This window comes from Ixodes scapularis, unplaced genomic scaffold (assembly GCF_016920785.2).
Source record: "Ixodes scapularis isolate PalLabHiFi unplaced genomic scaffold, ASM1692078v2 PGA_scaffold6__148_contigs__length_123643588, whole genome shotgun sequence".
In the NCBI taxonomy this organism is placed as follows: domain Eukaryota; kingdom Metazoa; phylum Arthropoda; class Arachnida; order Ixodida; family Ixodidae; genus Ixodes; species Ixodes scapularis.
In genome coordinates, this window is record NW_024609881.1 from 66,597,706 (window position 1) to 66,624,200 (window position 26,495).

At 43.1% G+C, this 26,495-nt stretch overlaps 1 protein-coding gene across 1 annotated transcript in view; it reads left to right on the forward strand.

The window, feature by feature from the left end:
* Positions 1–380: 380 nt before the first annotated feature.
* The window catches only part of LOC120841421 (venom metalloproteinase antarease-like TtrivMP_A), a 39,789-nt gene continuing 13,674 nt past the window's right edge, over positions 381–26,495 (forward strand). The window contains exons 1-11 of the mRNA XM_040212311.1: positions 381–429; positions 2,776–2,933; positions 3,923–4,015; positions 4,399–4,516; positions 6,632–6,673; positions 7,088–7,215; positions 7,355–7,426; positions 20,016–20,149; positions 23,929–23,984; positions 25,145–25,256; positions 25,489–25,656. Of these exons, the coding sequence (XP_040068245.1) occupies positions 381–429; positions 2,776–2,933; positions 3,923–4,015; positions 4,399–4,516; positions 6,632–6,673; positions 7,088–7,215; positions 7,355–7,426; positions 20,016–20,149; positions 23,929–23,984; positions 25,145–25,256; positions 25,489–25,656 (1,130 nt within the window). The remainder of the gene's footprint in view (positions 430–2,775; positions 2,934–3,922; positions 4,016–4,398; positions 4,517–6,631; positions 6,674–7,087; positions 7,216–7,354; positions 7,427–20,015; positions 20,150–23,928; positions 23,985–25,144; positions 25,257–25,488; positions 25,657–26,495) is intronic.

Below are 26,495 nucleotides of genomic sequence, written 5' to 3' on the forward strand. Positions count from 1 at the left end.
CCATTCTAACAAGTTGGCCCTTGAAAGTCACCTTTGATTCACAAAATCGATAGTGTTTCAAGGTAGACAATCTTGATCTTCAGTCACCGTCATTAGTGCGGAGAAATTACTGCTATCGAGACTGCCACGAGATGCTTCTGACTTTTGAAAAGGGCCCATTGCCGGTGTCAATGCTCGTCTCGTGCAAAAGCTGTCTTTAACAACATAATAAATGCAACTTCCTGTTTGCGTCATTTGATGTATTGTTTTCATTGTCTCGCATTTTGTGTAATGTTTTAAAGGGCGCTGAACCTTTTCACCCTTTAAAAAGGTTCCTGACAAAGGCATTTTTTCATTTTCATGTGTTTTTCTCTCCTTTACGCACGTTTTTACGACGGAAAATGTATTCGGCTACACTCATCATTTTCAGCGTAGCTACTGCTCACGCCGGTGATGTATTGATTCTATTTATGCAGAAACTTCCGCATGGCGTTTTTCTTAGTGACGTAAAATCGAATTTTACATTTCTCCTAGGCTTCAACTTCCGAGCTTTTGGGCACGATAAAGAGTTATCATAGAAATTCCGCACACAATATTGCAGACGAGAAATAATTTGTATTACGGCATGCACTATGCCCTCGAAAGGCGTAGGATTTAAATTGGCTTGGGTAGACATACCCCATTGATTGTATACATAGATTCCTTCATAGTCGCTGACAAATAAGACGCGCAGGGTGTGGCTTAATACTAAAATCTTGATTCTTGCTTCGTTATTGCTTCTTTCGTGTTCTTATTCTCTAATACCGAAATCCTACTGGATGAGAAGAAATAATGAGATGCTCGTTAGTCAACACGTCCTTCACTTTGGTTGTCAATTATTGTAGAAGCGGCCTTATATAAATATATGCCGCTATATCTCCCGATAACATGACGGATTGATTGAGACACTTTAATACGTTGGTATTCTATCGGGTATTTATATAGCGGCCAGGCTATTTAAATCTACCGCAAAATTCGGTTTCTTAAGCCATCACTCTACGATTTTGTGCAGCGTTGCCCACAGGGGGCGGGTATTTTTCTATAAAATTCGCAACGAGCGAACTTACCTGAGGAAAAAGTAAAGAAAGCAATAGTTGTAATTACTGTTGAAACCGAGCCAAGCCACCGCTCTCCAATCAATAGGGTGCCCAATTGTTTGAAGACAGCTGACTTCGCTGCGTTTCCATATTATTTAAGCCTTTTTTTTTACATTTTTCACACGTAAGCTCGCTCTTTGCAAAGTTCATAGAACAAACGCACCACCTGTGTGCAAAGCTGCAGAACATCGTAGCGCGATAGTTAAAAAAAAAACGAATTTTGCGGTCGATTTAAAGCGTTTGGCCGCTTCCTGATACACCTGGTACTACATCTAAATCTCTTTAAAAACACAAGCAAAATAAAATTGCGACTAGGTTAACGCAAACCTGGTGATTATATGTTTTTTTTTTATATCTGTGACATAGAAGTTGCGAACAAAATTCTTGTACTCTCAACCACTCTGACGTCATATAAGTTCCATACCGTCGGCCAGGATCCTGGCGGTGTCGCAGCGGTGGTTGTACGAGCCAAATGTACGAGCTTTCTATTTTAATTTTGCCCGGGAATTCTGGCACCAAGCGCAAGGGTTGCGACATCCGAGAGCATGACACTTTGACTCCTGTGAGGTCGTTTCTGCAAAATTCGGGATTACTTTTAAGGTATGGATGCGATAGGATCTTTAACACACCAGTCACAGACGAGTTCTAAAGACATAGTACTCCACAATTCAGCCAGCGAAAGGGCGTCACGAATAGGTAGAACGCGACACCGAGGTCATCATACCGGAAGCAGTTGTTCGCGTATTCAACGTCTGACGTACGTCAGGTCTGAATAAAGACCATGCACTTGGTTCCTCCTCTTACACCTACAAATTAAGAGAGGATGCAAATGTGGCTGTTTAATGCGGAACGACGATTGCATTGCACGTGCACGGAATGCACAATCACGTAATGTTTTTGTTTTGCCGAGTTCCAATCTGCCAGAAATCCTTTCGCGTTGTTGGGTCTTTGAGAAAATTACTCTTTGCGCTTTTCTTAGAGTCTGTTCGTTCAGATTACGTTTACAATCGGAGTTACCAAATGGATGTGACCGTCCCAAAACGATGTTCCATTCATCATGGTGCCGTACAATTAGAGCGCTGAAGAGCGAAAAGTTTGACAGATTACCAAAAGGTTTTCGCAAGAACAGGAACGTAGGCGTGGTACAAAAGATTAAGGTTATAACCATCATTAACAAAAGCTTGGCAACAAGGTAATCTAGATTCTTCAGTCCCTTTCTTTTATTTGGTATGGCACTCTAATAGCATTTTGAGGTCTAGCGAAGTGGCATATCTTCTCATGAGCTGCATATTAAGAAATGCATATGAAAGGATAAATAGTGTTAACGAAACACGATTGGAAGATGCCCCACCCCCCCTCCCTTCCCCCGGTTTTCTAAATCTGTTCCGTTCGAACTATTCACATGAGTGTAGGCTTGCTTCCCCCCTTGTACTTTTATTGTATTACGTTTCCAACGTCTTGTCATTGCAGAAGGGCTTTCTTATTTTTGTTGAGTTAATTTTCCTCTGTTTGTGAAAGGGAACTTTGCTGGGAGATCTAGATAAGATTTTTTTATAAGGAAAACACCGTGACTTGTGACCACCGTTTTGTTTCTTCCTCTTTACCCAGAAGTTTGTTGCGAGAATGGAACGGTCGGATAACAGGAGCGGTTACGTTCCAGGTGTCGTGTATCCGGTTTTGATTGAAAGCAGAAGCGGCAACTCAAGAGGCGCTGTTCAACTTTCTAAAGACTACGTCATAGACTTGGAAGAATCCAGTGTTTTAGGGGACAGTCTGTATTTTTCCGATGCTAAGTATGGAGAGGTGAATCACGAACTGGTAAGGAAAGATTACCTTTCACAAGAAAGCATGCTTCCGCCTCACTGTTTGAAATTCAATGAATTTACTTAGAAAATAAACATTCGGCCTGTTTTTTCGCTCAGAAGTTTTTTTATGTACCCGCTAGCGCCTTTGGAGGTTATCGTACATTTTAAAATGCCCTTCAAGCAGAATTGTTACCGCTTATAATAACGTTAATAACACACATTTGTTTAAATGACGTACCGACTCCCACGATTTCTTTTTTGCATTCTTTGAGAAAGTTTTACTTCCTCGATAATTTACACAACCATTCACACCGATATTCGTTCTGCGTCTTGTTGAAATTCATTGAATGTAATCATTTACTGAGTTTTTATAAATTGCCATAGTTTGCGAAGAAAAAAAGCATGAGCAATTCCTCTCTGAGAAGGCGGATGACCAACGAAGCTGTTTAGCACACGACACAGACGTGTCAAAGAACTTTGAACAAAGGTACGACCAGATTTATTGTCTTGATTGGTGGTCATCGTGACGAGCCGGAGGAAAAAAGACACCCGCAATGCGGCGGCCACCTGGCGGAATGTAGACGCGCGCGAAGCGACCGCCAATTCGGGAGGGCGGAAGGAACGGAAACTAGGCTCGCAAGCGCTCTGGGCGACTACAAGGAGACGGCGGTGCGAGAGTAGACATAGCTGACGCGGTTCAAACAAAGCCAAATCGTTGAGAAACGTTTATTGTCTACCTGGGAATCTACTGATCTTGAAAATGGAGTCTATTGATAACTAATCTACTGAAGATGCATATCCAAGTGATGAGACATAAACTTTTTCATAAAATTAAGCGATTTTGCACCAAACTCGGCAACTGACTTTTTGTTGACATACACAAAAAATCCACAAAACCAAGCAATAAATAGCTTGGCTATAAATATAACTGTTTAGCATTTCAGCTGCAACTAATATGAATATTACTTCGCAGTTATTTGTCTGATAATATGTTCTTTCCAGATGGATACTACAGACATACGTAATAGTGTTTATGAAAATTCGGAACACAAGGCGTCCTTTACAATTACTGAAACAGACGTGGGAATTGAAATGGTATGTACACATTTCTTTAAGTATATATTCTTATTGGAACAATAAATACGATTATACCAATGTACAGGAGGTTATGCAGTCGTTATTTATACATCCTATATTTGTAAACTACATAGATTTTCGCGAACATTTTATAAACCTGGAGTGCTTTTTTAAGTTTCATAAAAATAAAGGAGCATTAAGCGTACTGAAAGTACACACCACCTTAGCGTCTAAAAACATTACTTACGAGAACTTTAAATTATATATCTAGAATACTTTCTCCATAAATTGCTTCCTAATCAATTGAATTTTTATTAAAATGAAATGTTTGTTTAGCGATTCATAAACGGTCTGCACCGGGCAATGCTTGCAATATTCAGAAATCTTTCACTTTTTAACAGGAAGGATACCTAAACTTTACACATGGAATTGAGCCTTTGCGAATACATAACGAATCCGGCCGTGTCCCTCACAGAATATTTCCGCTGCCGACGTTTGAGGAGGCGATCCACTTGGAAAGTAAGTGACAGAATCAAACACTGTACACTAGATATTTGTTGAAGATTCGATCTTATAGGCTAGACTTCCTGAAGCAAAAATGATTTGAAATTTTGAACGTACAACCGAATTTCTTCCTTCAACGTTCGCTTCACGTGCAGTGTCAATACTGGTATGCTCTCAGTTATTTGCCATTTATTCTCTCGATGAATTAATTCACCTCCCGTTTTTTTTCTCTCAACACATTCTGTTTAAAGCGTGGCGAAATGACCGCAATAATTGATTATCATTGAAAAATGAAAAGGAGAAGTGCTTGCAAAGGCGACGGCCCCTCAGTATTTCATTACTTTTTTACTTGCATCAGTTCAACGGCTCCTGTATTAGTGATCTGAGTATGTAATCCGATGTTCAAAGTATTCAGAGTACCAGAGTATGTATGATCTCAAATCGTACCAATAATTAGCACTTACTTTCTGAGCTAACGGAAGAGGTCAGTGGTTTGGCAATCGGAAAAAGTTCTCATATCCTTATACTCAAGACAACCTTCCTTAAGTGCGTTCAAAGTTTCCCTTCTATTTTTCCTAAATAATTTAATATGTAGCACTTAAGAGTTCCAAGAATACATGTTTCTACAAACGATATTTTTGACAGGGAGTATACTGGCGATTATAACGTCCCTTATATTTTTACTTAATTATGCTTGCGTTTTAGGTAACACATGCAAAAATATCATGGGAAAATAAGCGCCAAAAAAACACGGACAAAGAGTAGATTGATAACGACACAGGGCGCACTCTCAACTGAATTTATTAGAAAAAAACACAAACTTATATACCAATGGGAGCACACTATCAGACACCACACGTCACGTTAGTCTCCGCCCAGACCACGTTTCAAATATTCAAACTCATTCGTAGACAGAGCCAATGATGTATCGCTAATGCATTTTTTACCCCTTCTCCTAATCCCAAATGCCTCGTGAAGCTCGCGTGACACTTTGTTTCTGTACCTCGCCAATATTTTAGTGCTGTCAAATGATGGGTCGCAAGTGCATCTTTTGCAATGTACAGCCAAATGCCCTGACGGTGTAGTTCTAGTTGAAGCGGCGTGCTCGCGGACCCGATCATTCATACACCTTCCAGTCTGCCCTACATAGCTTGAACCACACGTCATTGGTATTTCATAAACGACGGCGGTTGCGCAATCAGTGTACTTATTCCTGTGCTTAGTATGGCACGGGTCAGTTATCGGTTGTGGATCGATCCACAACCGATAACTGACCCGTGCCATACTAAGCACAGGAATAAGTACACTGATTGCGCAACCGCCGTCGTTTATGAAATACCAATGACGTGTGGTTCAAGCTATGTAGGGCAGACTGGAAGGTGTATGAATGATCGGGTCCGCGAGCACGCCGCTTCAACTAGAACTACACCGTCAGGGCATTTGGCTGTACATTGCAAAAGATGCACTTGCGACCCATCATTTGACAGCACTAAAATATTGGCGAGGTACAGAAACAAAGTGTCACGCGAGCTTCACGAGGCATTTGAGATTAGGAGAAGGGGTAAAAAATGCATTAGCGATACATCATTGGCTCTGTCTACGAATGAGTTTGAATATTTGAAACGTGGTCTGGGCGGAGACTAACGTGACGTGTGGTGTCTGATAGTGTGCTCCCATTGGTATATAAGTTTGTGTTTTTTCCTAATAAATTCAGTTGAGAGTGCGCCCTGTGTCATTGTCAATCTACTCTTTGTCCGTGTTTTTTTGGCGCTTATTTTCCCACGATGTACCAACTGGCCCATCTAAGCATTTTATTGCAAAAATATCACTTCGTCGTCTTTTCTTTCAAACAAAAATAATTAAGTACTTTATTTCGGCATAGTTCAGTTTCGAGGTGATGGCATTTGAATGAACACATGTGCGCTGACATCGGATATTGTAACAATTTGAGAAAATTATCTTGAAGATACCTTAACGACTAAAAGCCGCAAAAACGGGACAAAAAAAAAATAATTGACAGCAAAACAGGAATTGATCCTGTATAATTTTGCTGAAGAAGAATGCATTTGAAAAGTTATAACCTTTGACTTTGATTACTCCTTACATTCAGTATCACTATGATGTTTACAGTTCCCGTTGAAGAACGTTCTGATGAAAGACTACCGCCAAAAAGTAAGCTTATTTTGTTTTTAAAATATTTAACATTTCTCAGCAATCCTCTCGACCAATTGTAGAAACACCAAAGAGCAGGCTGTAATTCCAGTTACATGCGCGGCGTACATACTGGCCACTTTATAACCTTGATGCAATTTTCTGTACACAGCATAAACCCTAATTTTTCTTCCTTAGGTTTTTGCTTTGAAATATTTCGGTAGACGTCAGCTCTTGCTTCACGTGTAACTACAATTCGAGACCGCACTTTAATGATATAATGAATTTGAAAGCTTTCAATTAGAGACTGTTTCACTATCTTGCACAGAAAACAAGATCGACTTATCTGCATCGTGCAAATTAAAAAAAATGATTACACAGTCAATTCTAAACTTGCGAAGCACTGAGAAAATGCCATGATTTGAAACCTTCTAGATGACGCTGCAGAGCCACCCACCGTGTGGCGACCTGAAATGTACGTCATGTTTGACAGTGTAATACACAAGTCCCTCAACGAAAGCAAATATATACAGGCTCAATACATCATAAGGCTTATGAACATCGTGCGTATGGTTTACATTTGTTCTTGTTCAGAAATAATATAGTAATGTCAGTTTTCATTGACCAAACAAAAAGTGATTACTGAGGCTTTTGTGCTCCGATTACTGACACCCGTTCGAATGCTTTATTTCTTCCACGAAGGTGAATGCAATCTTCAAGACGGTTCGCAAGCCCCGAATAAACCTCCAGCTTGTTGGAATACACAGGTTTCAGGTGCGTATTCATTGTCCAACCCCCACATATTGGTATCTTTATATTTGAAAGTCTTGTTATTGCCGCCAAGAGTGCAACGCAATTGGAAACTGAAATATTTTAGAAGAAAACAAAATGTTTGTCATATAAAGTCGACTTTTTTATTCGAAACCGTTTGCATCAGATTGCGCTTTGCCAAGGGGAATCGAGTGAGCGGAAAACATTAACTATTTGTTTAACTATAAATTATTGGATGCCTATGATTTAAATAAGACTCATTTGCGTTATACCAGATAGTATTATTTTACATTAGTAAAGCTATAAAATAGTGTATTTGATGACTAGATGTATTTCTGAACATGACAGATTGACTAATAAATAACCGACCACTGAAAATATTCGAGAAGAAATAATTACTGTAAATTTAAAGTACGGTTTAAGTGACTTTTTTCTTTGTTTTTATTAAGCTGGGACTTTGTAGAACGAAAAAAAAACAGCTTAATATTGTGTGGTTGCGATTCGCTCGGCCGACTGCTTTATGCTTGATTTTAGTGCGTTATGAGATTTTTTTTTTTTGTTTAGCGATTCCTTGATATAAAAAGCAAACAATGCATATAAACTGCATCGCATGATAGAAACATTGTAAATTATAAAACTATTTTGGGATTATTTTTGTGGAAATGTTTTTATTCAAAATATTGTAGTGAAACATGTATGATTCAAAGCACTATTGAAACATGACAAAAATCAAGATTTAAATCGTCCAGACTTTTATTCTCCCCCATGCTGTTAACGCTCATGTTTTCTGTGTTGCAAGAATATTGTATTGGTCAGCTTGATACAATGTTGTGTTTTTGATATGATAGTGCTGCAGAGCAGGTTTACACAAGTGTACCGGATGCAAAAATATGTTCAGTATAGTGACTTATATTGTTGTAACCAGGAATATACCTCCCAACATACTTTTTATGTACAATATTTACAAAAGAAATGAAACTGTCCTGGGCATCGCTCGATGTAGCCGCCGGGCCGCTCGGTCGCCGAATTTCCCAGCTCGTGGTGTCTCGTTCTGTGTGTTCGCGCCGAGATGCTTCTTTTTCATCGTCGCGGAAGCACCACTAGCTCGGCTGCTACAGATGCCCCCCCCCCCCCCCGCCCCCCTGGACAAGTGGCCTGGGCCACTTGCGCACCAAGTGGGGAGTGCGTTGGAGCATTGTTCTGCAACGCAGGGGTAGTAGTTGTGTCGAGGGCTGTGGTGAAAGCAGGTTTTAGTCGGTCCAGGGAAACTGTATCTCGACGTCCCTGTATAAGTACCGTATAAAACTTCGGTGTTCTGCCTACGACCTGGTATGGGCCATCGTATAGAGGTCTGAGAGGTTTCTTTACCGCATCTCGACGTATGAATACCTATGATGATTGGGCGAGGGCAGGATGAACGAAGACTTGTCGTGCGCTAGGTTGCCGTGTCTGTACTGGGCGCAAAAAGTTCATGGCTTCCCGGAGTCGTTGTACGTAGGAGGCGGGGTCCATTAGTCTTTGTGCCGTTGATGGTTCAACCATGTCAGCAGGGAGACGAAGGGGAGAACCGTACACGAGTTCTGCCACTGTACAACCCAAGTCGGGCTTCAAAGTTGATCGCATGCCTAGTAACACCTCTGGTAGGTTGTCAACCCATGCATCGGGAAAGGTTTGTGATCGGAGCGCAGACTTCAGCTGACGGTGGAGTCGCTCGACGAGGCCTTTCGCAGCAGGATGATATGCTGTCGTGCGCGTCCGTACTGAGCCCAGAAGAGATGTTAATTCTTTAAATATCGCGGACTCAAACTGGCGCCCGCGATCGGTGGTGATTGTGGCAGGCACACCGAAGCGGCTGATCCAGCTGGATATGAAAGCGCGTGTTACTGTTTCAGCGGTGATTTTTTCTAGTGGTACCACCTCTGGCCAGCGAGAAAATCTGTCGACGCATGTCAATAGGTATGAAAAATTCCGTGAAGTTGGAAGTGGACCAACATTGTCTAGATGGACGTTCTCAAAGCGTGTGGATGGAAGAGGAAACTTGCCAAGTGGTGTATGGGTGTGACGCTGCACCTTCGACCTCTGGCAGGCAAGACAAGAGCGTACGAATTCCCGTATGTCGGCGTTGATTTTGGGCCATACGAAACGGTTCGTTACCAGCTCTTGTGTTGCGCGTATGCCTGGGTGGCAGAGGGAGTGAAATGACGAGCACACCGCATGACGCAGTTGGCGTGGCACATACGGGCGGGGTTTTCGTGTCGAAGTTTTACATATCAAAGTGATACCATGATCAGGGAGGGTTACCTCTTCGAGGACGAGGGACGTGCCGGTCTTCATGATGGATCGAAGTTCTTCGTCCTGTGCTTGAGCCGCAGCTAGTTCAGAGTAGGTGAACTGATCTTTCTTTGCGTTGAGGGCATTCAGCTCCAGACGTGATAATGTGTCTGCGACGGTGTTTTATTTTCCTTTCACGTGTCGGATATCGGAAGTGAATTCCGCGATGAAGGAAAGATGTCGCAGCTCTCGTGGTGAATGATTTTGGTTCGATGACTGAATTGGATAAACCAGCGGTTTGTGATCCGTGGCTACCCTATTGAAAATTCCATCAAGGTACGTAATATGGGACACTGACTGCCAGTCAGCAGCTTTGGTGGAACGTGATGGACCATCAGACGTCATCTGATGGTCCATCAGATGACGTCTGACTGCCACTGCCAAGGGAATTTCATCAACAAGGGCAGCATTTACAGAAGAGTAAAGCTATACACACTCATAAATATCGCCAAATGCCTCAATAAAACAAAATGTAAAAAAAAAAAAAAAATCTGGTCCACAGCGCATCGAATCCGCGACCACTCGCATACAAATCGGGCATCTTAACCACTATGCTACGCCTCCACTTCCGAAACTCGCTTTGACTATTCGATTTATACGATATGTTTCGGCTACAAATGCAGTTAAGCCGTCAGCGTGTTATGCAAAGCACTCGTACATCACTCGCCGTACTTCAGTTCTACTCACCTGCCATGTAGAGTACTTTCGCGTCGTAGAGCGATCCTTTTGTTCGCGCGTCACCGGCCCAGTAGACCTGGTACACCTTGTCGCCTTCAACTACACCGCTAAAGTCCCTTACATCGTCGGAACTCACAACAGGCTGGATCTTGTCGAGTAGAAATTCTACTAAAACATAAGACATTGAAGAGCCCGAGCAGGATCGACAGGTTAAAGCAAGCGGGCAAACAAAACGAGTCGAGAGCGATCGTTCATGAAAGCTCGGCGAAATCTCTATGGGCGAAGCGAAGTCGGCGAAGTGTCGTCTTCGGCGCTTCGACGGGCTTCTGATCAAGGTTGTCGGTCCGTTGCTTGTCATATCTCTAACGTCAGCGGTTTTATGGGCTCACGTCCCGAAATCGTTTTCTCGTGCATAGATTACTTTTTGTATTCATAGATTTGACGAAATAGTGGTATCCGAACGAACTTTACGTCCTTTGACCGTACGTCTGTCTGCACGTCAAAGCTTTTTGACGTACAGTCAGAGACAATCGATGTACAGTCAGAATCGCCACCAAGACATCCTGATGGCATTTCGCGGCGGCCGACTGCCACCAGGAAACCATCAGAAAGCCGACAAGCGGAGTCTGACTGGAGTTTGACTGTAGGTCAGAGTAGCTTGTTTGCCAATCAGTCATGCTTGACGTACAGTCAGGCACAGTCAGCGGTCCACTAGAAAACATTGACTGCCAAACAGCGTTACATTGATGGATTTTTCCTTCGGGTATGAAGAAGGCACGCCCTTCCAGGAAGTGTCGGAAATGTTTGATGGCTAAGTAAGCCGCAAGTAACTCTCTTCCGAAAGTACTATACTTCCTCTCTGCGTCTTGCAGTTTACGTGAAAAAAAAATGACATGGGGGACCATATATTTGCGATCTTCTGCTGCAACACACCTCCGACCGCGACGTCCGAGGCATCGACCATCAGGCACGTTGGTGCATCTGAAGACAGGTGTACGAGGAGTGTGGCATCGGCTAGTTCTTTCTTCACGCTCTCCAATGCTATCGACGCCTCCGGGGGCCATGGCAACGTTGATTTCTCGCCCTTGGAGGTGCAAAGCAGTGTCTCCAATGGCTGTAGAAGCTTGGCAAAGTGGGGGAGAAAACGCCTGTAAAAGTTTACAAGCCCCAGAAATCGCCGGAGGGTGCGTTTTGTTGTAGGTTGTGGACAATCGGTGACGACTCTGACCTTGTCTGGTAGTGGTCGGATACCTTGACAGTCAATGTGATGGCCAAGAAAGGTCAGCTCTGGTACACCAAACTGGCATTTGTCCACGTTTATTATAATGCCATACTCGTGTAGCCTGTCGAAAAGTGTGGTGAGATGGCGCTTGTGTTCCTCCGGGGTTTTGCTCGCTACGAGGAGGTCGTCGAGGTAGGCAAAACAAAAAGGCAAACCGCGGATGACCTGGTCAATAAATCGCTGGAAGGTTTGGGCTGTGTTACGCAGCCCAAATGGCATTGTGACGAACTCAAAGAGGCCGAAAGGAGTTGTTATGGCCGTCTTGTGTATGTCAGCAGGTTCAACCGGAATTTGATGGTAAGCCTTTATGAGGTCTATCTTCGAGTAAATGGTGGTATCCCTCAAAAAGGCAGTGCAATCTTGAACGTTTGGGATCGGGTACCGGTCAGGAATGGTAGCTGAGTTCAGAGCCCTATAATCCCCGCACGGTCGCCAATCGCCGCTCTTTTTGGGCACCATGTGCAGAGGGGACGACCAGGGACTAGAAGATGGGCGTACGACTCCGAGTTGGAGCATATGCTCGAATTCCTGCCGTGCGACCTGCGGCTTTTCAGGTCCGACTTGACGTGGTCGGCAATGGACAGGCGGGCCCGTCGTCACGATATGATGAGTGACGTCATGCTTAGGTACCTCGCCGATGTTGTGCGGGTTGATGAGGTCTGGGTAGTTCTCGAGCAGCCTGGCAAATGAATTGGAAGGTGGCTTGCCGAAAGTGGGGCTAAGAGCTGGCGCTCGAGACGCAATACCAGAGACTTGTAGGTGAGTGGTCGCATCAATTAGCCTTCTTTGTGTCATGTCCACCCAGATGTTGAAGTTCCGAAGGAAATCTGCTCCAATTATTTTGTCGCTGACGTCTGCAACCCAGAACAACCACTGGAACCGTCGTCGGAGGCCAAGGTCCAACGTTAGTGATTTTTGTCGATACGTTTTGATGGGAGAAGCGTTGACAGCTTGCAATGATGTAGTTTGGACGCGATTCCGGCGATCAAAAAATGAGGCTGGAATGATGCTGACCTCAGCGCCTGTGTCCACTAAGAAACGGGTGCCGACGATCTTGTCGTGGATGTGGAAGGGGTGACTGGTGGGCCGATATGGGTCGCTCGCCGCCACTAGCGATCGGCCGTCCCGTTTTTATGGTTCCAGGAACAGGGTGAACAACAGCGGCGGGCATTCGGTCCGAACTGTCGGTGGTACCGACATAGCGACGTGTCTGGAGGCCGAGGCGACGGCGATGGTCAACGGCGACTTTCGCGACCAGAGTGTTGCTGCGACGATTGAGCATGGTCACGGGATTCCCGCCGAAGCTCGGACACGATGGTCGTCAGGTTCTGCACTTCTTGACGGAGCTTAGCGATGTCCGAAACAAGGTCTGGAGACTGCTGTGTTGCTCCGATGGTGGGACCGGAAACCTCCATAATTCGATCCGCCAGCTCGGCCAGTTCTACAAGCGGAAGCCTGTTGGCTACCACTAGGCCGACACGAACAGAAGCCGGCAGCCGTTGTAGAAATAGCTCACGGAGGATGGCGGCGTCGATGGAGGCCGCCTTGTCGCCCAGAAGGTGTTGCAGGTGTCACAAGAGCTGGGTGGGTCGACGGTCGCCTAGCTCTTCTGCGCTGAGGAGCTGCTGAAGGCGTCGTTGTTCAGAGGCGACGAGGCGACTGACCAAGGCTTCTTTGAGAACTTCGTAAGGAGTGTCACCGCTTGGGGAAAGTAAAACGTCCCGCACCTCGGTAGCGGCTTGCGGCGGGAGGGCGTCAACGAGGAGCTCGTATATCCGGGTCTGGGAGGTTCTGCGGTGCAAGCGGAATTTGTTCTCCACTTGTACGAACCAGAGCGCTGGATCCTCAGCCCAAAATTTCGGTGAAGTGAGGACCGAGGTAGCGCGATTCCCAAGGTGGCGCTTGCTTGGGAGGCACTTGCCGGTTGTGCAGGCTCACCAGACTCCGTAGACATGGCAGAATCACGTCCGGGTCACCAATTATGTTGTAACCAGGAATATACCTCCCAACATACTTTTTATGTACAATATTTACAAAAGAAATGAAACTGTCCTGGGCATCGCTCGATGTAGCCGCCGGGCCGCTCGGTCGCCGAATTTCCCAGCTCCTGGTGTCTCGTTCTGTGTGTTCGCGCCGAGATGCTTCTTTTTCATCGTCGCGGAAGCACCACTAGCTCGGCTGCTACAATATAATAGGTAAATATTGAAAATATTATTAGTTACTATAGAAACTACCACACGTTTAGCAATTTGTGTAAAATGACAACGGACATGGCAGTACAATAGATAAAAATGTCCGCAAGTGATTTACCGTTTCTACTTAGACAACTTTTTTCCTGAATTCGTGTGTTGGTCACGTGTCACAAAGTTACCGGACGTCATTTCTTCTTCTAAATTTAGCGGAGAAACTGATTGCTGTCGAGGTCACGTGGCGTCAGTTTTCCTGCTAAATGTAGTAGGCAAACAAAAATTCCGTTTAGGTCACGTGACCAAGTCAGATGACATCACTTTTTCCGCCATATTTAGTGGAGAACCAACATTGTTCTATAGGTCACGTGACATAAAGCCATGTAACGTAATTTCCCCGTAAATTCAGAGGGGAAATGGCAGAGGTCGAGGAAAAATCGGGACCCGGAATTACATTCTTCATTTTTCTGAGATGCATCGAGGGCGCTGCAGCAGTATTGTAGGCGTCACCGAAAAAAAGTAACGAAATACGTTACTCATTACAACAGATGATATCAAGGCCATACCAATCATAGCTGTTGCCCATCTTTTATGTTCTCCTCTACAGCATATATGTAACATTCCATTAGTAACTAATGTGCCGTTCACATGTATGCGCCCGAGTACGACCGAGAGAGACCAGACCGGGTTTTAAGCCGTTTGCGACGTCTTAGGACCAGCCCCGCTGCAGCGGAGCTGGTCCTAAGAAGTCGCAAAAGGATTAAAAACCAGCCTTGTCTCTCTCGGTCGTACTCGGTTGCAAGAGTGTGAACGAGCCTTAATACTTTTCCCCATGGCATGAAAAGTCCAAGAGTTGCTGTTTTGTACAAAGGCCAGGTTCTTTTGACAACATTAATAACTCTAGGCCCATATCCGTACTTCCCTTGTTTTTAAAAGTATTAGAACATCTGATACAAAACGCCTATGCAAATTTTTGAATTAAAGATACGTCTTTGTAATTCAGCATTAAGGTTTAAAGAGAAAATAAGGTCAAAAGAAAAGGCGCTACTTAGTATCAAAGAAAAATCAATCAACATTTTGAAAATAAACTAGTACCACTGGAATATTTTTAGACTATAGAAAAGCGTTTGATCTCATTAAACTTGATATATTGTTTTAAAAACTACCGTTTTTTAACATTCTAGTTGTGGCTTTAGATTTCGTACGTACTTACTTATCTTCACGGTTACAATATGCGTGTTTTAATGGATACCGGTCCAAGCCAGAACAAATTTCGCATGGGGTATCATAGGGGTTTATTTTAAGTCCTCTGTTTTTTTATTATTTATATTAATGATATTCTACCTATCCAAAGCACTCCTAAAATAGTTTTGTACTCCGACGATACAAGCTTATTTTGTTCTTATCCATTTTTACGTCATCTAGAAGTTACTACTAACATGTGGCTCAACGAGTTATCGGACTGGCTTGACTCTAATCAATTTCAGTTAAATGTTAAGAAAACAAATATGACCTTTTTAAGCCACGAGGTAAACCCGACGATTGTGAAATTTTTATACAAATTTATGACTGTGATCGACCGTGTAAACGTTTATAAATTGCCAGGAGAAATTTAAGCTGGACACATCATATTATTAAAATGCATGCAAGCATCTTGATATCTATTGGTATTTTATACAAAATTAGATTGATGGTTCCATGCTGGTTAAAACGTCAGTTGTACTATACTTTGATTATACTTTCATCTCCATTACTGTTTATTAGTCTGGGGTACAAGAACAACAAAAAAAAAAGATTGATAGGCTGTTTCTTTTGCAAAAACAAAAGCTATAGGATGTGCAGAAAAACTTCAGCATACTGACCACACAGCACCGTTCTCTTGGAGCGCAGATCTTAAGCTCTCGTTTCTGGCTTGAGCGGCGTCGGCGTAACCGTAAGGTCACGTGACCCCGGTGACGTCCCGTGACCTCCTTGAGGTCACGTGACCCGGGTGACATCACGTGACCTTTGTAAGGTAACTTGACCCCCGTGAGGTCAGGTGACACCCGTGAGGTCAGGTGGCGTAACCGTGAGGAGTAGCAGGCAGGATTAGGAGGTGAGGAGGAGAAAGAAGTATGCGCTTCCCTCAGTACCCTTCCCTCCTCCTCGAGAGAGCTGCGCTCTAATTCGGCTTGACAGGGAGTTGTACACTCTAAAACAATTCCGTGAGTCTAATTTCCCGCACAATACTCGGAGATCCAATCAGCGCACCTTACGGAGGCAGCTCAGCGAATGGTGATACCGAAACATATGTTTAGACCTAAAAAAGCAGTCTCAGTTGTGACATTAAGCAATGCAAGTCTGACATTTCGTATTGATTAATGTCACAACTCAGACTGCGTTTTTTTGGTATAAAAATATGTTTCGGCATCGTCATTCGCTGAGCTGCCTCCGCGAGTTGCGGTGATTGGCTCTCCGAGTGTTGAGCGGGAAAGTAGACGTACAGGTTTTTCTTAGAGTGTAAGCGGCTTTCATATTTCATATAAATTTTCTTACCACTCAAAATAATTAGTGGCCCCACCCGTTTTTTACGCGCTTCTTCCTAGTAATACACAATACAATCTCCGACACGGCTATTATAGAGTACCTTGGTCTAGGCGGAATTATGGATGTAACCAATTACCATACTTGATGCCTGATTTTTTTAATAAACATCCAGCCGTTGGGAAAATAATCTGAGATTGTGGAACAAAACACTGCTTTAAAATTAGTCTACAGCGGTACTTTCTCTCATTACATGTTGAGTAAATACTTTTAGATTACATTTTTATTGTGCAGGAGTTGTATTAACTGTCTCATTTATTTCCAAAATATTAAGTGCACTAACGATTGTATAAGCTCTGTACAAAACATGCTGTGTTGATTGTTGCTGATGTGCTATTGTATCTTCTTGCAATGTTTAATGAATATTGTTTTTGTTTTCGCCTCCTGAGCGTTGCAAATGGGTGATAGGGCCAAGTCAGGCAGAGCTAATCTGCCTTTTGTCTTGTTACCTTAGGCCTAGTGTCTACATAAAGCCAATTAAATTAAATTATTTGAAAATGAAAAGAACGCGTTACAGTTACCCAAATAAAGTAACGAACATTATCTTGGCGTTACTTTTTGAGTTATGAATTTATATGTTTGATGTTTTCACGTCAAATGTATACTTAATCGCCATATTTCTAGAAACATTACGTCTATGCACACACTTTACATAATTACTTCGTTTTTTATGGCTTGCCCCAAACACTCACAAAAAATGCAAAGAAAAACGCAAAGAAAACAACAGAGCACTTAGCTTGGCGCCTAGAGGCACGATGACCAATTTTTGTAACTTTGTCTTAAGTTTTAGGAAGTAAAAGTAACCAGTGACGTAAATCCGTCACCCGTTACTCGAACTGCGTAATGTAGATACATTACCCGTTACTGTTTTAAAAAAGTAAAGTACGTTAAGCGTAACCGAAAATAGGCAACGCGTTACCGGTAACGTCATTACTAGTAACGCGTTACCCCAACACTGGAGCTGAGTCTTCAAACGATGAACAGTCTTTGTGTCAAAACACGGAACTCTATGTCCCCCTCACACTCAAAAATATAACGTTGCACTCCGAAATAGAACGCGACCCAATCAACACTGAGACATCAGTCAGGGGCAATGTCTAGGTTTGTATAGAGGAAACGCAGAGAAGAAATGCGCCCCTTCCTTGAAGGTTACATATGTCACAAACAGCGGCAGAAAGCAAACGGAATGGTTTCGTCTCGTTGCCGTTACAATTCATCAAGATGCGGGGCTTGGATTTTGACTGAAAAGGACAAGGTGAAAAGCAGATCCCGTAAGTTGCTCTATCCGATTTGTCTAAGACGATCTATTTATGCATGATAGAAACCACTGCTATTTGATTCGTTTCTTACTTACTCTTATTAGCGCCACCAGGTATATGCTTAAGGGCTGTTAACATGCCATTGCACATTTACGCTCCTTTTACTTATAGGCGACCATAACCATGCTGCAGACGAGCCGGGCTTGTGAGGGACCAGCTGCGCTTGACGCTGAAAACGTCAGCAGCACCCAACCCGAATACGCCCATGCCAAGTTTGTTTAACGAGGAACTTCTCCAAACCTGCTCTGCAGTTTCCTTGCAAATTATTATATCTATGACACCTACGAAGTATCCTGCAGAGTTTCCTAAACGAAATCACTAAATTTATTCTAGGTGCCAGATGAAGGCGCAGCAGATGTACCCACGTTTGCCAGCCTGAAGGATTCGATGCATCGAGGAAGGCGCTCAGCGCAGCCACCGGTTCCTTCATCAGCCGACACACCGCAAGACAACGACGCCCACAAAAAGACAAAAAGAGCGGAGCCCTTCTTCATCATCGACGACCGCAGAGACCTCGTTGAATTGTTGCCTTCGCAACATGACATGGCATGCAACGGCTGTCGTCAGTTAAAAGTATTTTTTCGCGGACGGGGCTTTTTTTGTTGTACCTTACATGTGTGACGAACTTGTAACTCTGCATGTTGTAACTGACGGAGTGATTGGCGCAGCCGTTCGCTTTTTGTTGTCGGGTCGGCTAGCTACAAATTTATGCTCCTGCGTTTGAAGGGCTATAATTACATTCACATCTGCTGGGATTCCTTCCTCGACCCCTGAAAGTTTCATGACGGATTTTGAGCAAGCGCTTTTTGGTGATCTGCGCGTCGTGTTTCCCCAAGCTGCTCATCGTGGGTGCCACTTTCATTTTTGCGCAAAACGTGTGGGCTTCCGTTCAGGGGGCTGTGCTCCAAAGCGCACATTCAAGAAACAGCCAGCTAAGGGCGCTCATTCGTAAGCTCGGGGCACTTTCCTTTCTTTCGCCTTCTGACATCCCTCGCCCCTGGGCGATTCTGCGTCCGGCCGTATATTGCTCGGTATTCCGGAGCTTCTAGGATTATTCGATTACCTTGACGCGACTTGGATGAGGGCATTTTCCAACCGGGACTGTGGAACCATCACGGAAACAGGGGATCCAGAACCAACAAACAGATGGAGGCATGGCATCGAAAAATTAAAGCAATGTCGGTAAGATCGCACCCGAACCCCTTCGCGTTCACTGATTTAATCGAGAGAGACGAGGCCAACAAGAGTGATCTTGCTTTAAGTTTAAAACGGGAGAGTCGTACGTCCGCGAGGCCGCATGTGGGCTACAAAAGTCAGAAAACTGGCGGAGATTGAAGTACGTTTTCACAGTGGCGTCATTTCGCTTTTTTTTAATTTTTGATCTATGCTCAAGCTTTTTTTGAAGTATAGGCATTGCTGAGAGCTTTAGCCGGAGAAATAAGTGTGTGAAAAAAGTTGCAGTCGATTCTTTTTACCAGCGTGTGATGTGTGAGAAATAAAGCCAATACGTTTGTCGCAAACAGATGGTATCACTCTAATCAAATGCAGAAAAATGGTTTCGAACAAGCCTGAAAGGAGGGAGGGGAACGGGGCGGGGGGGGGGGGGGGGGGGTGCTAGTGCCTGCCTGTACACATATCTTATATCTGACGGTATGTTGGGTACCCGAACAAGGTAAGAAAGGAGCGTCGGTCTGCTTTGCGAAGAAGGGTTCCTATGGTTCGGTGAGGGTAACAAAGAAACCACATATTTCCGCCATGACCTTGCACTATTTTAATGTCGCGATTACATAACACCATTTAAATGAATAAGAAAACGAAGACATATGTCTTAACAGCAATTGGGGATTTATCTGTCTAAATCAAAGTTATGAAATCGCTTCCGTTCGCGCATTCAAAGCCGTCGGTTTTATTTCGAAGTAACCACCCGGTTTTGATTTCAATTTCGTACAATTTTTATTTTTGTCGTGAGAGATGGCGCTGTCAAAACAAAACTAGCTCCTCTCTCATTCGTTTTCGCAAAGGTAAGTACGTTTCATTTAGCTTATTTTACTCAGTAGACTCAATGCTAAGTATTGCAGAAGTTTATAAACAATTATAGCTAGAGACATTTTTCAATCTAGAAAGTACTACTTTTCGATGATAACGGCGGTCTAATTTGTGATTGAAAAATTAATAAAATATAAATCTTTTCATTTATATATTTATGTTTACAGACGAAAGAAGATGAATATTTCGTTGTGGCGGAAGATAATGTAGTCTCAGGGCCTGAGTCGCTAAAAGCATTTGGACAATTCACCAAAAAGACCACGTTCGCAAGGCCTGCCGATTTCTACCTGATGCTCTTTGGGTAAGCAAGATCACGTAATTCCTGAGGTCTAGTTGTGCGGTTAAGGCAGAGATAACATATCCTAGTTCCTTATAACGATGCAATGCTCCCGAAGGATATGTGATAGATTCAGGCGGACGTGCGAATAGTTTCGGGCTTAAGATAAATTACACACTGCTTAGATCAAATCTTTGACTTCCGTGACCCTTCAAAACATGGACGAGCTTTTATTTTCACTCAAGGCAGTCGTAGAAGTTTTTTTACAGAAACGAGCACATTTAACTTTCAACTCTTTGCCGGAAAGAGTTGCCACATGATCTTCTATTACGGATTCTGGGCAGGCAAGTGGCGAGACCTTGGCGGAAGCCGGAGGGGTATCACTACAGGGTGATTTAAGGAGAGGCCAGGCTCTTTAAATCGACCGCGAAATTCGGTTTCTTAACCTATCGCGCTACGATTTGGTGCAGTGTTGCCAAGAAATGGTGCATTTTGTTTTTGTAAAAGTCGGTAAGAGCGAACTTACTTGAGGAAAAAGTGAAGAAAGAAAAGGTCTTTGCTCCTATGAAAATCCAGCAAAGCCACCGGTCTTCAAACAACATGGTGGCGTTTTGCACGGGAGGCAAGAGATGGCGCAAGCGGTCGCGACGCCAACTGCCACCAACAAATGAGCATACGACGTTTTTAGCAGACAAGGAACAGTAGTTTCTTCTTGTTACCGCGCCTGTTTTTGTTTCTGCGACTGTCGCCGCTTGCGGAACGCACGACGATTTTGAGTCGAAAAGAGTGCCTGCTAAAAACGCCGGATCTCGGCGCCGTATGCTCGTTCGTTGGCGGCGTTCGTTGCGCCATCTCTTGTCTCCTGTGCGAAACGGCGCCGTGTTGTTTGAAGACCGCTGGCGTCGCTCCGTTTAAATAGGAGCTAAGCCCTTTTCTTTCTTTCTTTTTCCTCAGGTAAATTTGCTCTTTGCAAAGTTTACAAAAGAAAAGTGCACCATTTGTGGGCAACGCTGCACAAAGTCGTAGCGCTATAGGTTAAGAAACCGAATTTTGTGGTCGATTTAAAGAGCCTGGCCTCTCCTTGAATCACATTGTAGAGTTTGGCTATTCACTGCACAGCAGTGATTAGACGCAAACTACCACTGAAACGTTCGTCTGGCTGTTTTTTCTCACGAGCCTAACTCAAGTGATTGCGCACTGCTCGTGTCGAATACTCGAGCCGCCTTCGACACTTTACCCCGGGGGATGTGATCCCCGTAACTACGTCGTTAATTTTTACGAAGCAGAATAACATTTTACCAATACAGGGAAGCTCCCGAGCTAATAGTGTTTCCGGTGAGTACAGTGGGATATGTCGAAACGTTTCCGCAATGAATTTGAAATGAAAACAAAACCATTTCAAGTTATGGTACTCTAAAACAGAATCACCTCGAAGTTGAACGCACCTGATGCAAGGTCTTTTCAACTTTTCTATTCACTCTTGGAACGGAATTTCTTCAAGGCCCTCAAATACGCAATTGAATTCCCCTGTTACCTTTTCATTCTACTGAAATCTCTTTCTAGCCAAGACTGTTTGAGTTTTAAGAAAAATATAAAGTGTGAGGGAGGTCAAACTTCTATTATCTTTTTTTTTTTCTAGTCGTAGCAAATGCCAAATGCAGATGATTTGCTACGCATTAAGAAAATGCGACACCCATCTTGCGGAAAGCTTTCTGTTTTGAATTCAATTTATTACGTAAAATATTATCTGCTAGGTGACGAGAGGTGCCCCACGCCTTCCTTTATTTTACGCACTTTTATTCAGCGACATGCAAAACGTTTCCCCTACAGTGCCTGATGTGCTGACCGTTTCACTGTGTAGCGAACCTGATTCGTCGCTTAATGTCTGCCACAATGTTGGAGCTTGGAAACCCACTAAACTCACTGTACAAAACAAAGGCGATAAATATCAAGGGCATCAAAGCTGAATTTCTTTTCGTTTTTTTTTTACTTTTATATATATATATATATATATATATATATATATATATATATATATATATATATATAAATAAATTATGACAACTGGGCCTTTGATTTTACATTTAATTAAAAATGCACAAGTTTCTTTTACTTGAACGCTTGTCAAAGCGCTATTGGAATAATCGATTTGATATTTTCATTGAATTCTTTTGAATTAGTTGGATTCCGGAAAGTTTTCACTCTACCCTTGCGCAAGAGAAGGTAAAGACGCCGCACAGACGAATGGCAAAAAGAACCCAGGACGAGCGCTAGAGCAACAAACCTTACCAACAAACTGACAAAAAAAAAGCCGACTCGATCATAAACAATCTTCTCATATTCTAAAATTGGGCGTAGTAAAGTTTTGTAAGCAAGCAGTTTTCAGCTAGGTGAACAACACCCGAGGAGGAGTTGTTATAACCTCCAAACCATGACCTGCAGAGCTTTGATATGTTGTTCTTAGGTCATCCGTTTCATTCCTAATACTGGCAGATAAGTGTTCTATTCACATTATGCAAGCACCATCTAGATTATGGGTTCAAAGCAATAATTCATTTTCATGTTTCCTTAAAAAAATTCATCTTTTTTTTTATTCAAGCATAGTTCAGTTCTTAGAAGGTGGTATCTTGTTACACACATATGTACTTATATGTGTCTAACGGATATGTGTTCAAGAGAGGACACAAATACGCTGATATCTGTCTCCTCTTTGTCTTTGTCTTTCTCTGCGCCGTATTTAACTACCTAGTGATGAACAAACTCGCTTTTATCGACAACTTTGCCACCTTCGTACTTCGGTGCGACTCGTGGTAGCAAGCTACTGTAAAGAGCATTTCAATTCAAAATCGTAACATGCCCTCTTTTTTATGTGCCAGTTAAATTGCCTTTACGGCAAGGTGACAATAGACGTTTAAAGAAATTTATTGCCCCTCAAAACGACCGGTAGAGGTGCATAATTTTGGCTAATATGCGCTGCATTCTACAAGTTATTCACGTATTATTTCGGAGGATAGCAAACCTCTTTATTTATGCAAATCCTGGTGATCTCCAATTGTCAGTATTACGCTGTCGCAAGCAAGACATTAAGAAATCATTTCTTGGAAACAATATTTCTCTTGCAAAGGTTATGTGAAGTCTTCGATTTTGTCGATTGTTTATGCATAGTAAATTAGTTTTGCGGATATTTAATATTTCTTGTGGTATCTTAATGCTCTAAATACAAAAAAAGCTTATGGTTTTCGTGATGCACAATCTTTTTCTCTATCTCTACGTTTGGTTCAAAGCGATGGCCCAGAAAAAGGCGTGGTAAGGGCCACGGGTTAATATTACATTCAAAATCGATTTCTTTAGATTGGGAGGGCTGGTGACGGGTAAACGCAGACGATTATATTCTCATCTGAGTTTTTGCATCGCCAACCTTGCACCGATTTCGCGGTTGGTAACGTCAGCGCGACACAACCCTTCCCAAGTGTTCGAAAATATTCTAAAATCGACTAACTTAGTGCTTTTTGATGACGCTCAACTACGTTCTGTTTAGAATGATATGTTTTGCTTACGAACTAGAAATTTCATTCACAAGTTTTAGTTAATAATCTTACTTATCGTGGCAGCTGCTCTGTTACGTCCCCATCGCCGTGTAACTGATCTGCCGAGACTGCATAAGTGTAGCTTTCACGGCTTTTCTAAAAAAGGAGCTATAAAGCCTAAAAAGCACAAACTACATGTACACACACCGTTTCTCGTGATTAATGTTCATAGCAGCAGGGATTTGCATAATTAGTATATTCATAATTGCATTTCAGGCGCCGCTTAGGGACACGTAACACGGAGACTAAAAAATTATCTCCTAATCATGAAGGTAAGAGAGCGGGGTCAGAAGATGCTCCGGACGACACATTTATGCTGATTCTTGAGAAAATCGGAGTTTAACCAGTCATTTTCGAAAGATGTCTAACGAATAACAAAAGATATTCGCCGTTTCTTCTAGAGGGTAACTCGAATTACTGAGTGGGATTTGTAAGTTGGTAGCCGTTTTCCCAGAAGATGGCCTTTACTGAATAAAATTAGAATTGTTTGCTTTGAAGTAGTTGGAGAAAGTCAAGTTCAAAATGTTTTTCAAGCACGTTTTGGCCACTTAGTTCACAAATAAAATTTGACGAGAAGGGTTGTCGTCAGATGATGATCATAAACATCACATTCAACGAATATCTCTGGAAAATTTCACTTATATTTGTCGTGAGATATCTACAACACCAAACGCGAAAATCAACAACAAATTATGACATTACATTTTTATTCTACGTAAAACTGTAAGGCCGCAAGTGTACGTGTGTCCAGAAAAAATCGTGTTTTCTCATTACAAGACAGCCTACGCATTGCCCAATGCTTAGTGCCCCCCAAATGGAGCTCTAACGGTACACCCTGATGCCAGAGTTTTAAAACTCAGTGTTTGCAGATTCAAAAGTTAGAAGCAATTTCTTTTACTTTTACACTGGCAAAATGAGTCCCGTTTTCGGTAGCCGAGGTCACTCCTTTTTGAAGCGTTACTGGACTTCGTCGACTGCCCTCGTCTTATTGGGAATTTCCTAAAACTGTTCATAACCTTTGAGTCAGCAAGTTCTGATACTTCGGCATCAGGTTCGAGCACCGAGCGCTACATTCGGCCAAAGACTGGGCGTTCAGTTATTCCTAATTTAGCTTTGCGCTGAAAAAATTAACTGTAGATGTTTGTTTGCGTGTTTTTTGTTTTTTTTTTTTGCTTGTACCTTTCTAAAAACAAATTTTCCCTGTAAGCACACCGCCCTACTTCTAGATACGGTTTGTTTCCTTGGCATTCGAGAATTTTGCACAAGCGGTCACGCGTCGGCTAATTATTTACTTTAAGTGGCTAAACGTCTCACAATTCTAAATACGTGCTTTTCCAAAGAGGGTGATTTTAATATCACAGCTTATGCTTACAGCTTGAAAGAAACGTTATTGAATATATTTGGTAAGCAACAAATGGATTATTATTTCCAGGACGTGCCTATTCCGGAATGGTCTGCGTGAAAGGCGCTAATGTGGGAATTTCCGAGGCAGTACCTCCTCTGTACAGTAGATTCACCACAATAGCCCACGAAATTGGGCATTTGTAAGTATCTCGTCGCTTCCTTTATAAACACATGTGCTCAGCGTATCACCCGGAAAAAGCTTTTTTAGTCACCATTTGTAAATCCCATGCCTTTTATCTTCGCTATGGACGATGCGATATGGGCCGATAAGAAGCGTGACCTTAATGAGCCTTGCTTTGCGTTTTTTAATCTGTCCCTGATAATAGTGTCGACCATTAGATGGTTTTCTTAGCATGAACAATATTTTCGCAGGCTCGGGAGCGCGCACGATGGAAGTGGTCCCTTGAGAAATGTCAAGAATCATCCTGGTGCTGTTGACTGCAAGTCCAAAGTCAAATACATTATGGACTCTGGAGGGCCTCTTGGACCGCCTTTCGCGTTTTCGCATTGTAGTGAGGAGGGCATGCAATTTGTTATGCAGTAAGTATTTGCTTGAACTTTCTTAGGCGCTGGCATCATCGAACCGTTGTTTTTTTTTGACCCGTGGCATTTCCTATGCTATTATTTCATCCTAACTTTGAATATATCGTTTGCCAGTTGACGGGGATGTTACTGCGAATCGTAGTTACTTAAATCGTAGTTCACTTAAAACGTAGCTAAATCCACCTCACGAATGATGACGCTAAAAGCGTTACCGAATTACGCGCATCATGTTCCTTGAGCTGTCAGCGATAGTAGAAAGGAACTTGCAGCACATCTGTCATTGGAGAGGCAACGAGGCGCCAAGTTCACAGCGAAAATACATTGTATTGTGGTTGTACTGTTATTCTCGATATAAACAAATTATGGTCATTATCTCGACTTTAAGGAACATCAAAGCGTTTACCAAAATGTAGCTGAATCTATTAAACTTCACAAATAACTTTTCTTTTTTGAGTCCCACTCTGTCCGTCGGTTGTTTTGTGTAAACGAACTGAACCGAAACAAACATTACAAGGTTGATTGATTTGTACCCCTGAGGCAACTGTCGGACAACTCTATTTGGCAACACGAGATATACGCGTTTCCAGCGACCCTCTCACATCACGGCAACAAGAACAGCAGGGCAACATGTTGCTGTCGCCCGAACTCCGTGTTGGCCGATATGTTGTGCGTCCACCCTATCACACCGCGCTGACGGCGGGCCCAGTGCTTGGAACACTCCGCCATCTTGATTGTTTACCTTCGTTCGTGTGTGGCGAGGCGTCCCTGGAAATGCGAATCTTCAATGTGCTAGAGCATTCGGCGGGCCGGAAATTGCCACGGGACCGCATCAACTA